This window comes from Apodemus sylvaticus, chromosome 4 (assembly GCF_947179515.1).
Source record: "Apodemus sylvaticus chromosome 4, mApoSyl1.1, whole genome shotgun sequence".
NCBI lineage: Eukaryota > Metazoa > Chordata > Mammalia > Rodentia > Muridae > Apodemus > Apodemus sylvaticus.
In genome coordinates this window covers 113,128,004-113,142,988 of record NC_067475.1, presented here as the reverse complement: position 1 = coordinate 113,142,988, position 14,985 = coordinate 113,128,004, and the positions used below count along the sequence as shown (strand labels likewise).

General features: G+C 42.6%; 1 protein-coding gene across 1 annotated transcript in view; it reads left to right on the top strand.

The window, feature by feature from the left end:
- Ccdc169 (coiled-coil domain containing 169) overlaps positions 1–13,707 on the top strand; it is a 29,869-nt gene extending 16,162 nt beyond the window's left edge. Inside the window, exons 5-8 of the mRNA XM_052178723.1 lie at positions 510–608; positions 1,989–2,042; positions 6,507–6,583; positions 13,608–13,707. Of these exons, the coding sequence (XP_052034683.1) occupies positions 510–608; positions 1,989–2,042; positions 6,507–6,583; positions 13,608–13,707 (330 nt within the window). The remainder of the gene's footprint in view (positions 1–509; positions 609–1,988; positions 2,043–6,506; positions 6,584–13,607) is intronic.
- Positions 13,708–14,985: the final 1,278 nt, after the last annotated feature.

Sequence of the window (14,985 nt, the reverse complement as noted above, 5' to 3'; positions counted from 1 at the left end):
AGCCTGGGAGCTAGCTTACCAAGGTTCTGATTCCAGCCCCCCAATGGCCAGTGCCACACCTCTGGGATCATTATCTAACCATTGCGTGGCTGCAATTTTCTCTACATTAAACAGAAAGACGGCTGTCTCCTGATTTGTAATGCAAATCAAATGAAGTCATCTATGGAAAATACATATATTTTGATTTCTCTTCAGATTTTATAAACCTTCACTTCTCCCTAGAAATTTCTGTGCAGAGACACAATTCTGAGTCTTAGTCCAATTTTGGAGACCTTGGGACAACGGATCTAATTCTGAAATAAATCAAGAAGGCGCCTAATGTAATTCACCACCCAGACCTCAGAACACTGTATCATTGCTGTTGCTTTACGCTTGCCTAGAACAGCCCATGGACTCATGTAATGGCCACCGTTGGCTCTTGGCAGTCATTCTCTGGGGAAGATTTTAGTGAATTTTTTAATTGTTGCTTAGAACCACAAGAGCATAAAATTCTCTGTTCATATTTCCAGGAATCTTTAAACGTGTTACTTAAACAACTAGAAAAAGAAAAAAGGAGTCTGGAAAACCAAGTGAAAGATTATGCACTTAAACTGGAGCAGGAGTCAAAGGTGGGTTCAAAGGTTCTCCAAGCTGCCCTTTATTTCTAGCATTTTCTTTTCTTTTTCTTTTTTTCTTTTTTCGAATTTCATATCATGTACCCAAATCTCACCCATCTCCCTATCCCCTCATACTGGCCCTCTGCCTTTGCAACCTATCCCACTAAAGGAAAGGAAATCTCGTTGTGGAAGCTGTAGTGTGTCACAGTGTGTCACACAGCACACCCTTTGCCCACACTTCTTTGTTTGCAAGTGTTCATTGCCATGAGTCCCTGGTCTGGTTTGAGGCCTATGGCTTCTGCTGTACTGTCAATACTGGAACCTCACTGGGACTCCTCTCAGATCTCTCGTTGTCATGGAGATCCTGCAGCTTTGGATCTGCAGGTCCCGCCCCTTCATGTGCTCTGTCAGTTCACTAATGGGGTAGATGTTGAAGTGGACCAACTCAAAACCCTGGATCTGAGCCTGGGAGGTGTCCGAGCTGGTCAGCCTGCCAGCTCTCTGTCATCCACACTACCAGAATGAGCTCTCCAGTATTGCCCCAGTTGGCTCATCAATGCCACAGCCTGCAGCAAAGCTAGCTTTCCTGCTGTCATGCCCTCAGGGCCAGCTCACCCCACCTCCATCCCCAACTCCCCTACTTCCACCTACGCCAGCAGGGCCAGCTCTATGGTGCTGTCCAGGTGAGGTACAGGGTCTGCTCTCCTAAGTGTGGCAGCCAGTGAGGGACAGGGCCAGTTCTTCCTTTTTCATGACACTGGAACCAGCTTTCCCAGGATGACCAGATGAGGGATAAAACCAGTTCTGCACAGCCCTCAGACATCAACACAGCCCCAGGCAGCAGCCCAGACCAGGGAAGTCTGCCTTGCCTTTGGTGGTAACAGACCCCAACTGCTGCAAGGCCACAGACCCAGACTAGCACTCAGTGACAGCACAGGCCAGGACCTTACCATGGCCTTAGGTGGCAGCACTGGGTCCTCACATCAGGCTGTTCCTCACTACCCTCCGGTCGGTCTCCAGTTCCGTCTCTCTTCACCATGCCCACGTCATCCTTCTGCTTCTCCATCTCTTCCATCTCTCTATCTTTTACTTGCTCATCGTAGTGGTGCCTGGGGCCTCTGAGTGTCTGAGGTCATCTCAGGAGTGGCCTCAGGGGTCCTATGTCCTGCTGTGCAATGGGACATCATGTAGGAGTCTGCCTGCCCAGGCCACGTGGCACCAGGCAGGGGTTGTCTCTTCTTGGGACTCTAGCACTTTCTGTAAACCCACATTCCATTTGATACAAAAAGCAGGAGATGGGAAGCCTGACCTGTTAGTGTGTCTGTCCCTCCCTCCCTCCCTCTCTCCCTCCCTCCCTCCCTCACGTCGGCTTTACCTGGTATCTTTTGATAGGCATACCACAGGACCAACAACGAGCGCCGTTCGTACATCGCAGAAATGACTCAGGTAACACCGTCTTTTATTGCAAATTCTAAACGTTTCCTCCGACTACAAGTCATTTTGCTTTTCCATTCTTGTTTGGTTGGCAGAGAAAAACAGGTGCTGGAATTATGGAAGGAAACAGACCACGGTTTTTAAATCTGGAAAGTGGAAAGGAAGATGTAACTTTTATAAAGAGATGTAAGGGTCTCCCCAGTTAAAAGATACATTTGCATAGTTTCATTCATAATGCAGATAACCTGATAATCCTCAGGCTAGAAAATTTCAGACATGTTGCTTTCCTACTTGTGTGTGTGTGTGTGTGTGTGTGTGTGTGTGCGCGCGCGTGTGCGCGCACACATCTGTCTGAGCTACACAGCAAGCATTGCTGTGAGGGGGAAAGTGACCTTCCATACATCCTGTGCTTGCCTCTTGACAGCTTCCATCGGTTTTCAGATTCATCTGTGACATTGGTGATATCACAGAGGACTTGCTTTATAACACTAGTGCTGTGACTTACGTTCCTGTGTGGTTTAAAAGATTGTCTTCAATCAAAGGGAAAAAAACATTTCAACCTTCATAGCTGCCAAACCCCTGTGCCCACCTGTCCTTCACTGCTGCTAATGACAATATGACAGCTTACTCTGCTACTCAGAACTATTTTTATGTAATGAATGTATGCTTTCTTGTTTATAAATGCCTATTTAAAAAGGAAACAAAGGAAAAGCTTGGTATAGTTATCTATTTAAAAATAAAAGATTGTCTTCATCTTAATGTTTTTAACATCTACCACACCATCCAGCATGTCTATAACTTGATATTTGATGCTTACATTCATATTTCATTTATATAACTTTATTTTGATATACGGTTTAAGATTAGAATATGAGTTCAGTTTTCAATGAATATTATCCAAACAGAAGTATCTAGATATCAGGGGGATGTCTAAATGATCAGGAAGATGCTCTAGATTAGAAAGAGACAGAAAATATTGGCACGCAGAGAGTGATTGCAGGCATGTTAGGGAAAGAGATGGGCAGGGACCACATTGTGAGGTAAAGAGAAGACAGCTCAGGACATAGTTCTGAAGAGCCTCAATAATGAGGTCCAGAGAGCCAGAAGGAGAGTGCAGCTAGGCAGCTAGGGAGATGGGGACGGGGACAGGGGTGGGGTGAGGGTGGGGGCTAGGGGAGCAGAGCATCTGTCACAGTGATGCAGAGCATTGAGGATAATCTATGAAACGATTCCATCCCTAGCTATGGGGATTTGGAGCCCAGAAGGGCAAGTATGGTAGAATTTGGGAATGAAAATTAGGGTTACAGTGGCAAAAGGATGCTTGGGGCTTAGTGTCAACAAGGTTTGTAGGAACTGAGACAAGATTGGTCAGTCCCTCGTCCTATGGTCACAATCAATGCTGCCTTCTTCCTCCTTGGCAATGGGTGACATATACTCTTTCTCATCTGAGCCTGTCTCACTCCATCTGGAGGTCTCTTGTGAACACCGTCTTCTCTATGAGATCTTGACTTGATGGAAAGACCACAGACTCTTGATTTTGAATCCAGTTCTTCATTTACCTGCTGTGTTAGCTTCTTAAAAAGTGTGTGTGTGTTGTGTGTGTGTGTTAAGTGGATCTGGTTGTCTCTTTCTTCCTGCTAGAGTTACAGGTGCACTCAACCATGCCTGGCTTTTTACTTGAATTCTGGGAACTTGAAGGAAGTCCTCATGTTTACCAACTATATGTTCTTATACATTCTTAGCCCCTGAGACATCTCGCAGCCCCTAGTTGCTATGTGACCGTGCTGGACCTCACCTTCTTTGCCTCCCTTGAGGGAAGATATAATACCGCCAGTTTCCAGGTCTGGGAGTGTTCACAGAGCCTTGTGTTTGAAGTGTACAGCAAAATGTCTGACACATCAGAAGCTCTAAAGTCCAGTAATTGGGGGATGCTATCTCCCCATTCCTTCCTGGTCTTTGGGTGTTATAGATCTGCCATATTTCTGCTTGCCTTCTGGATTCTTTTGTTTTTTGTTTTGTTTTGTTTTTTGTTTTTTTTGTTGTTGTTTGTTTTTTTTGTTTTTGTTTTTGTTTTTTGTTTTTTGCATTTGGTTTTTTTCAAGAAAGGGTTTCTCTGTATAGCTCTGACTGTCCTGGGACTCACTCTGTAGACCAGGCTGGCCTCAAACTCAGAAATCCACCTGCCTCTGTCTCCCAGAGTACTAGGATTACAGGTGTGTGCCACCACCGCCTGACTTGCCTTCTGGAGTCTTACAGCTAACATGTTTGCATCACATAACTGTATGTCCCTGTGGAGGTCAGACAGGGTGCCCAACTCTTCTGTTGCTTTACTGTTCACTACGAAGAGTGTCAGTCAGTGTTTCTAGGAAGCATTTACACAACTGATAATAAAAAGCCCATTGTTAGGAAAATTTTTATTCATGTAAAATACCCTGGAAGATTTTTGTCTAAGGTGAAAAGTCTAAGTCTTTTGCCCCTGAAACATCCATTTACCTGTAGTTATCTAAAAAATTTCCACTTAGGTGGATTAATCTCGATAACTGTGCAGGCTCATCGGATGTTCAGTCAAAGTCAACAGCTTCCCAGGAAGGCATTAATCCTGTCGTTGGTATAAATGTTAATGAGGATTTCAGTCTAGAGTGAATTGTTAATCTTTATCATCAAGGGTGGTTCTGAGCATGCTCAAGCTACAGTGCCTGGGAAGGTTAATGGGTGAGTTTTGTTCTTCCCACACTGAATAAGTAAAAAAATCGATCTGCGTTTGCTCGGTCTGTCGTAGATGCTTCTGTAATGCTCGCTCTGGCTGCCTCCTTCTCCATCCACTGTTGCCACCTGCCTCAGTCTCTGCCTTCCTTGTCTCCCCTCCTGTGATCTCTATGGGAAGAATATAGACAGATACAGAGCAGTGTGGAAGACAGGCATGACTTATTACAGAGTAAATACGCTCTCCTGCAGTGTGAGCAGACAATGCTGAAGGAGACCCCTGGTCTGACCTACATACCAGGCAGCCATTATACTATTTTCTAAGGTCTCCAGAACAAGCAGCTTCTCCTGAGGGACTTTATCCTGTCCAGGTGATTGACAGGCCTGTTTGGATCTGGGCTTAGATGAGGAAGCAGTGGTGTGACTCTGCCCTTGATCAGAAAGCCTCCTGCTATATGTAATCCTATAAAGGTTTAGGACTCCTTCAGCTGGGTTTAGAAGGTCTCCATTCGTGGCTTTTCCAGGGGTCAGGCTCCATGCAAGGCTCCTCCCAACATCAAAGATGTGACTGGGGTTCCTTTTCTAGCCAGAAATTGAAAGTTCGTTTTAGTGCTTGGTTTAAAGTTGTGGACTGTGAGGGAGGGTCCAGTCCCTGTGTCTTCCAAAGCTGTTAATATCTAACTTGTCATTTAACAACCAAAATGGGTGTGTTTTGACTGAAACCCACTCCCCCTCCACAGGTTTTCTCATGATGCAAGGAGTTATTAAAGAGCGAAGCAGGGCTGACTTCTGAGAGTGTTATAAGACCTGATAAATTTAAGTTTTGCTGTCTGTTCCAAATATCAGAATTTTATCAAAGGGCAGGAGAATGTTAAATATAAATGCCTTGGTTTGCAGAGGAAGAGGCTGTTGGACTGTCCACCGATTCTAAATTCTTTTGATGTCTTTTGGGTATGAGTGCGTTGTGTGTGTCGCATCTGTGCTCATGTATGATATATCCACTGAAAGAGTGTATGGGCCTGCATGGGTACCAGAGGGGACCAGTGTCCCACTCTCTGCTCTCCACTCACGGCAGGGCCTCTCACTGGACCTGGGTTAGGCTGGCGCTGTGACTCACTGACTGTGCTAGGTGGGTTCCCTATTGTTAACACGGTGTCCCTCGGACACTGCAGTCTACTGTTTACATCACTGCCTTTCTTCTCTCTGATGCTGCTCCTGATTGAGAAGCTCATTCATTCATTCATTCATTCACGGCTTCAGTAGCCATCTGGAAGTTGATCAGCCTCCAGTGTTCTTGAATCGCTTGGGACATCCGTTTGCCTTCCCTTGCGGGGGAATCACAAATAAGTACAATGAGGATGCTGTCTTACCTTTCTGCCTTCCTACCATATAGACTGCTCTTTGCTTTCTGCTGGTAGGACATGTGTTTTATGTGTGTTTAGTGTCCGCTACAAAAATTCCTAATGGCCCACACCACATGGATGATTGACTTCCATAGATTTCTCCATATTTAATTTAAAAGTTGGGTGGATTATGGGGCCAAGAGGGGGTCTGTACAGAAACTTCAAAAGGTTTATCTGTATAGAAAATGGCTGAACTTCTTGTCACTCTTAGCTGCTCCTACCATGCTAGTAAGAGCCATGTTTGCAAATGAAATTGACAGAAAATTGACTCTTTTAACCCAGAAATTAGCTGGGAAGTAAAAGGTGAACATGCTGTTTCTTTCTTTCTTTTCTTTTTCTTTCTTTCTTTTTTTTTGTGTGTGTGTTTCAGGTTTCTGGCTTAACTCAAGTATCCAAGAGGCAACAGATGGACCCGCTGCCTAGAATGAAGGAGAGTCCGGTGAAAACGTACGTCTAGGTAGATCTCCCCTCGCTAGTTCATTAGACTCGCCCTCGCACGGCTCTCACGCAACAAGGTGTCTGTTATATTTTGGAATCTGAGATTATAGATTCTTATAGCCATGTATGAAACAGCACATGCGAAGAGAGAGCAGAGAACCTAGGGGTCTTGCATGCCAGATACACGGGATTGGAGCTCCCTGAAGCACTGTTAGCCTCCAAAGGAGGTGGCATGTTAAACTAAGGCAACCGAGAACCCCCGCAGAGTTAAACCGGCAGAGTTAAAACGTCACAACCTAACAACACAGCAGGTGCAGCTGACACCTGTCTGCCTCTTTTCAGTGGAGAAACATGTTTGTTGCTATGGATACGGTACACTTTAAACTATGGATGTCATGTAAACGAAGCTACTGTATGCTGAAGAATGAAGGAACTTGCTGAGGTTTTTAATATATTTGTGAACTTTCCAGGCCCTATAGAAAATATGGAGTCACCTAATCTGGCCTATATGACAAGGATATTCATATATAACACTGAAAAAAATCAAACCAAATTGTAAGTTAGTTCCTAATCAATCCTGTCCAAAGCTAGTCAAGATGAGAAGTTCTCAAAGGATACGTACTATGACAGGTTTCTTTGGTAAAGATTAATGGTATAGCCCATTTCTCAGCTAGATGGACCAAAGCATATTTTTCACTAATTGTCATTACTTATTTAAATTACTATTAATTATCTTTACACAGTTTCATTATTGAATTATAGTGTAGTTTAAATATTAAAATTTGACAAAGGACCTCCATGGAAAAAGAACCACTGCCTGAGAGTCCTAAAACCTTCTCAGTGGTAAAAGACTTAATGGTAGGTTCCAGAACTCAGAATATATTTGTACTTGTGCTAGGATGCATCACAGAGAGAAGATCCCATTGAAATCCGTAAGGGAAAAGGTCCTGGAGTCAAGTTTGTGAGGACTAGGAGGCAACTTGTCAACTCCTGTCTAGGCAGAGTCCTGCTGACTTAGTCCCTCCAAGAGTGCCTCACACCAGCAAGCTGACAGCACACTAGCTTGGATTTCACTGCCTGGGTAGCACCTGCTTGTTAGGTTTTGATCTCTGGGGGCTGGGGGAGGCTCACTGCCCATACCACCCAACAGTTCTGTTGGCCAGAGTCACACATCTCCCTAACTCCTACTAATATCCCAGACTCCAAGAACATAAGCAGGTTTTGTGATGGTATAGGGTGATATTCTTACCACTTGCGGCAAGGTTTTTATTATTATTATTATTTTTTATTTACATTGCAAATGATTTCCCCTTTTCTGGGTCCCCACTCCCCACAAGTCCCATAAGCCCTCTTCTGTCCCCCTATTCTTCCATCTACCCCTTCCCACTTCCCTGTTCTGGAATTCCCCTATACTCTTGCACTGAGTCTTTCCAGAACCAGGGACCACTCCTCCATTCTTTTTGGACATCATTTAATTTGTGGATTATGTCCTGGATATTCAAAGTTTCTAGGCTAATATTAGGACAGGGACCTGTTGCCACTTGGAGTCGCGTGGGCAGGCTTTCCGGAGGACAGTAATCTCGAGCTACTGTTTCAGCTCCTCACTGCACAGCAGCATACACGGCTACCTTCTGTTTTATCTTTACCCTAATCCAATCCTATCTTTAAAATACATTACTACTTCTCTGAAATTTTCTTTGATAGCGAAGAGGTACTTTGAGATTTCAACTAAGGCCTTATTCCTATTACATTAATACACACATCCACCAACATTCCCATCCCGTGATTCTGAAGACAGTCTAGGTTTTCACTGACTACTCTTGACATTGTCTGTCTCAGAATAAACCCTGAAATCAGTCACCATAGCAAGGTGCCTACTCCCTGAAAGATCTCATCAGGTTTGACTGAGGCTACCCAAAGATATCACCAAGTTGCCAAACCCCACCTATCTCCCTATGGACTAATGGCCATACACCCTCATGCCTCTGTCTGTTGCCTGGGGCCTCTGGGCCATAGGTCTGAGCTTAGTCTGAGGTGCTATATGGGAGGTGAATGCCATAGGCCAGGACTCTCGCTCAGGACCTTCAGAACTGCCCATCCCACCCAGATCCGTTCTATCTCTGACGAATCTGAATGTGGAAAGATTGCCCACCATAGATTGCTGCTTAATAATCCTTGAATTGATCACTGAGCTGATGATTGGTCAAGCAGTTGGACTAATACGGCTTTCACTGCCTGAAACTAAAAGCAGCACTCAGAGCTCCCCCAACAGAAGCATCTGTCTTCCTGTAGGCATTTGAATACATTTAAGTAGTCGAGGGTGCCTTAAAATATTGTTTCTGAGTTACTGACCTGGCCACGGAATTTCAATATCCTTCCTTTGTTGGTTGTTCAGATGTGATTCATAACTAACACTGACGCTAAGCACCTCACGGCAGCCTTGATTGACCCAAGTGGTGCTGAGCTTAGGAGAAGTGTTAGCACCACCCTCACCTGCAGAGCAGAGTGGCCACTGGGAGTCACAACACTGAGTGGGAGCTGGTGGAGTGGGGGCTTAGCTGCTTAGGAATGGTGCTTAGTTTCACCTCTATAGCTGCCCATACATCTACTCTGGTTTCAACAATTCTACTTCTCAATACGATAGAGCATTTACACCCTAAGACCTGTGCATTGATCCATGATAGTCAAAGGGGAAAAAACAATCTAAAATGTTTATTGGCAGGGAATGGATATTCCTAGTATCTATGCATATATATTTTATAGGTAATAATAATAAATATCCTTTACACAACATTTAGAAAATTCTCATAGTCTTCTGTAAGGAAATATGTAAATGTGCTTACATTCACATAATATTTTAAAGCGACTGAAGTAATCTGGTGTAAGAATGCAGGGTGGTCCTTATTAAACAGGGCTGAGAATCAGGAAGTACAGGAGAGCCTTCTAGTAAGATGGCAGTGTTTTATCTATAAGTTTATCTGGGGAAGAGTTACTGGAATTTTAACCTTATGGTACTTCATGGAACTGTGAGTTTATGGTTTTACACACTTTCAGACATGTCATGTTTTGCATGATATATATTTTTATATATACAATTTAAAATTTAAATTAATTAATTTATATTTTTACACTCCATATTTTATCTCCCCACCCCTGCCACCGTCTGACTGTACCTCCTCCCCACCCCGTTTCCACGTGGATGTCCCCACCTCCCACTCCACCTGACTTCTAAATTCCCTGGGGCCTCCAGTTTCTTGAGGGTTAGGTGCATCATCTCTTAATGAACGCAGACCCGGCAGTCCTCCACTGTATGTGTAGGTAACCTCATACCAGCTGGTGTATGCTGCCTGTTAGGTCGTCCAGTGTTTGAGAGATCTCAGGGGTCCAGATCAATTGAGACTGCTGGTCCTCCTACAAGGTTGCCTTTCTCCCCAGCTTCTTTCAGCCTTCCCTAATTCAACCACAGGGGTCAGCCATTTCTGTCCATTGGTTGGGTGAAGACACCTGCATCTGACTCTTTGATATTTTTAAAGCTCAAGAGCTATGGCCTTCATGTTTGATCTGATTGACAATCTCATATGTGCTTGTCAACCTGCATCTGTAACACAGAGGCTAACGTAACTTTTTTTTTTTAAAGGTTCCTTTAGCCTTAGCTTAAAAGGGTCTTGTCTATGCTTGGTTGCCCTCACTGTGCTGTGCCTGTGTCAAGCTGCACACTGATTGGTTGGTGGTGCAAGGCAGAACAAAACTGCCGCATACAAAGCAGAAATGTGAAGAGGGAGGGGCTGGGTATCACTGCTGGCTTCAGAGTTATGTTTTCAGTGACCTCAAGACGCCTCCCTCCCAAGAATACTGCCAGGGGCCATGTTTGACACGTAGATCTTTGAGTGACTGGCACCATCCATATTAGCATCCAATGTCCAAACACTGGCTTATGATATTGTTCAACACTCAGAATGAATCAGAGTACCAGAAGAAACCCATTTAAGAGAAAGTATGTTTAAAACATTGATCAAAACAATAGCTCTGCCCAGTCAAATATCACCAATTATATTCCAATTTCACGTGTGACTATAAATGAATAAGATAACTCCATCTCCATGAAAGGTCTATGCTAAAGATTCTTGCATATGCTGTTTATAAAGGATTGCTAAGACGATTAAGAGAAATGCTCTTTAGACATAGATTTAGAACTTGCCCCTAAATTCTACAAAGCTGATAGGTAGATTTGGACCATGGGCCATGGAATATATTAACTGTGAATTATGGACTTAGCAAGTAAGGACTTCAAACGGTGATGGATACACAGCCACCGCTCATCAAAGAACCAATGGCAGCGGCGTTTCTTTTTCTGTTTTTTTTTTCCTTTGCTATGCAGCCTCCTCTCTGCTTTGTTCATGAAAGTTTTATCTAGTCATGGAAGCCCCTTGAGGAGGACAGAGCAGTCCTTCATACCCCAGAAGAAAAGCACCCTTGGGAAATTAATTGTGGCTTCTTGAGGGGCAGATTGTTTGGGGAGCTTATTTTGAGACAAGGAGCAGATATACAGCCAACATCTGCATCCTTAAGAAATTAATTCAATAAACTATGACAGAATTAAGAAGTTCTAGTCAATTCTAGAAGACTCTAGAATGCAGATGCTAGAATATATAACTGATGTAGAAAATTTTGACAGTAAATAGAAAGTATAATGTAAAAATAACCTGGTGGTGGTATGAATAATTTGGGTTTGTTCACTTTTGTGTTGTCTGTGAATTGTATAGTTACATATCATTTTAAAGAGAGTAATAAATGAAGAAAAATTCTATCATAAGCCAGCTTGTCGAAGTCTCCAAGTCAAAATAACAGTATATCCAGTATTATCCTTTTAACAATGCAAGAAGCATGATGGCAAATGAAATTTTGCTCTGCATTCAGAGCGGACAGAAAATAAATTTTCTCCAAATTATCCAATGTGTCTTTATATGAGCAGTCACTCCAAGACTCATTTTACCCCCTTGTAGTATGAGAGTGAAACCTGTACCAAATGGTTTGTGGAAGACTTAGAAGGTTTTGAAAAAACCTCCTAACTCAATAAATATTCCCAAATTTCCTTCCTTTCCAATGTGTAGCACATTAGTAACTATAAAGAGTAAGCAAAATCAGGAAACATTTTTTTTGTAAAGAGAGAAAAATAAGAATGAATCATAACTCGAGCATGCAAACAACAAATATGTAGCACTTATACTAATATCATTCACGTAACACTCACATATAAAGGTTTCTGAACCGTTTTGAGCTCAGCTGAGCAATATGGCTGCCTGGGATTCCCACATATGCACCCATACCCAACAGAAGCATCTGAATTCACACGGCACTAAAGTCCAGGTTGAGTAGCCATCACCACTGATTCCAGAACACCCTCCTCCTCCAACTCCCACAGAAGTGTCCTGCCCATCAATAATAGTCTCACTGTCCAGGACTTGGTGCTCACTGATCTGTGTTTGTGGGTTTTCCCCACTACTGTGTCACATGCCGTGTGCCACTCACAGGTCTAGCTTCTGTTTTCAAGGTCATCCATGTCGAACACAGCCAGATTTACTGTGTTGATTAGCTATCATCCCAGAGTTTTATAGACCCTTGGTTATCCAATCATCAGTTGATGGGGATTTGAATTATTTATATATTTCTGATAATGTGAATAATGTTGCTATGGATACTCCTGACAATGTTTCATGCTTGCTATTTATTTATTTGGATACAAAGTCCCAGGCTTGCTCGTGACATTTTCATATATACTTAGGTTTGAGGGGTCCCTCTGGTCCCGTCCTCTCCTCTCTCCCATTTCTCTGCATTCCTGCTGTGTTGTTCTAACCTCAGGATGCCCCTTCCCACTTTCACACCCTTCCGCTCCTCTTCCTAAAGCCATCTTCCCTCTGAAGGAGCACGGTCTACTTCCCTCGCATCCACATTCTCTTCCAGGTAAATGCACATAAACATTAGAAGCTGGGATCCATGTATGAGAAGAAGCCCATGGCACTTGCCTTCTGGTCCTGAGTTACCTTGTTTTAATATGTTTCCTTTTCATCTCTCTTGACAGTAGATTACATTTCCACATCATCACTGTTCATCTGACAATGCACACCTAGGCTGACTCTTTAACCGTGCTGTTGGGAACAGGGCAACTGTGAACACGGGTGCACACATATCTCTGTCACAGGGTTAGAGTCCTTTGCGTATGTATCAGAAGTATGGCAATTTTATTTTTAGTTCTTAGAGAAACAACTATACCACCATTGTCCATAGTGCCTGCACTGCTTGATAGCCCCACCGATGACAGCTAAGGTCTTCTCTTCCCATGCTCTCATTATCATTTGCTGTCATTAGTTTTCCTGCTTGAGTGACATGGAATCTGAATGGATCAGGATGTTGGACATCTTTTCAATGGTTGCTTTACCATTCTTTCCACTTGAGAACCATCTTCAGTTCAGTTCACTGCCCACATAGCATTTTCCCCAGCTGGGGAAAAAAAGAGTATCTGAGTTACAGAATGGCTATGTGATATTATACACAATGCCCAGTTTTGAAAAATAACAGATAACCAAAAAAGACAGACACAATATAGCTCTAATGAGAAGAGGGGGACTGTCAATAAAACCTCAGTTTAAAACATGAAATGCTGAAACTGCCATTCTTAAAAACCAACACCAAAACAAAAACAAACAAACCAACCCAGAGACAGCACTTTAAGAAACAGCAATAAGAATTGATTTTTCTGCATAGAAACCCAGCAGCAAATGGGATCACAGGAAATTAAAAAGCTTCTGTGTGGCAAGGAGACAAGAGGGGGAAGAGAACCACAGAATGGAGAAAGTCCTGGCCTGCAGTGTCAGACAGGGCAGCAATATCTAGAGTATACAGGGGAATGTAAATGTTCATCTCCCAAGCCCCCAAACTGCCAGTCACTACGTGGGCAGTTATTGAACATTAGCTTCTGGTTTTGTTGCAGACAGCAGTGACAGAAAAATTGTGATTGATGCTTATTTTATTTCAGTGGAAGACACAATTCCGTGAATCAGAAGACAACAAATGCCAAGAAAGGACCAGTTAAAAAGGTTTCAAGATCAAACCATCTTCCAAAACTCAACCCGTGATTCCAAAGCTGGGCAGACTTCTATTTTTTTCCATCTTTTTCTTCATTAAGCGTCTTCAGTTTAGGAAGCTAATGTTCAATACATTCCTCAGGGGAGGAAATAGATGAGGAAGAGCAACTTCTCTCGCTCTTTCAAAAGTTGATTCTTCTGCCTGCATAAAAGTCATGTGTCTCCAGTGACCCTAAATATCCAGTACAAGTGCTTGTAGTTCTTACAATACCTTAGAAGGGAACCTGAAGGTTGACATCATTTTGTCACTCTCAGGTTGACATCATTTTGTCACTCTCAGTAGAGTGTTTCTGATATGCTCTGATTGCATTTTTATGTTGTGTTTGGTTTCTAAATTGACCATTAGTTAAAATTATATATTATTTTATATGTTACATATAACATATATCTACCTTTTGTTATTTTAAATTGCATCATGCTCAGTTCAGCTTTTTAAAATCAAGGTTTCAACATAATCCCAGATCACATGCACATGGAAGACTCAGGGAATATTGTCAATAACTCCAGCCTTGCACTGTGTTGTTCTTGCCCTCCACACCCTTGCTGGTCACCTTGAAAATGTAGGAAACATCCTGTCACCTCATGTTTATTTCCAACACCTATAAAAATGACTGTGGTAAATTGTATAGCTTATAAGATTTCTAGAAAGCCTATTCAGTCACAGGGGATTATATAGTTTGTAAGATTTCTCACAATTTTAAAAAGTCTATTCAGTCATAGGGGCTTGTCACTGTGTCTGTGGCATTAAAGTCATTTTGTGATATTTACTGAATCACAACAATGGTTTAGTCTTTGGACCAAACTTTGCAAGAGTTTGGAATACTGGAGAGTAGAAGGAAATAGAGGGGAAATAAGTTGTTTTTAGGACCCATGAACTTTATTGAATTTCATTAATGTTTAAGGTGTTTTTTGACTTGAATGTTTTTCTAATTGTAATCGAGATCAGGAAGACCCGTATATAACTTACTTTCCCATTTAAATAAGAGAAATTATTGGAATTTAAATTTCTTGTGCCTGTTTAAGCAAGTGATGCTTTGACTTGTATCTGATGAGAAATGTCATTTGTTTCCTTTTATATGTAATGTGTCTTTTACACCTGAGATATTTATGTGTATGTATGCAATTATATATTATGCATAATATGTACATGTATGTGTAGATAATAGAACCATAATGCTGCACTCATGAACTTGTAGTAGCTATGGAGTGTGCAGTAGCCTGCACAAAACCTGCACAAGATCAAGCTAGCCACCATTCCAGCTCCAGTGG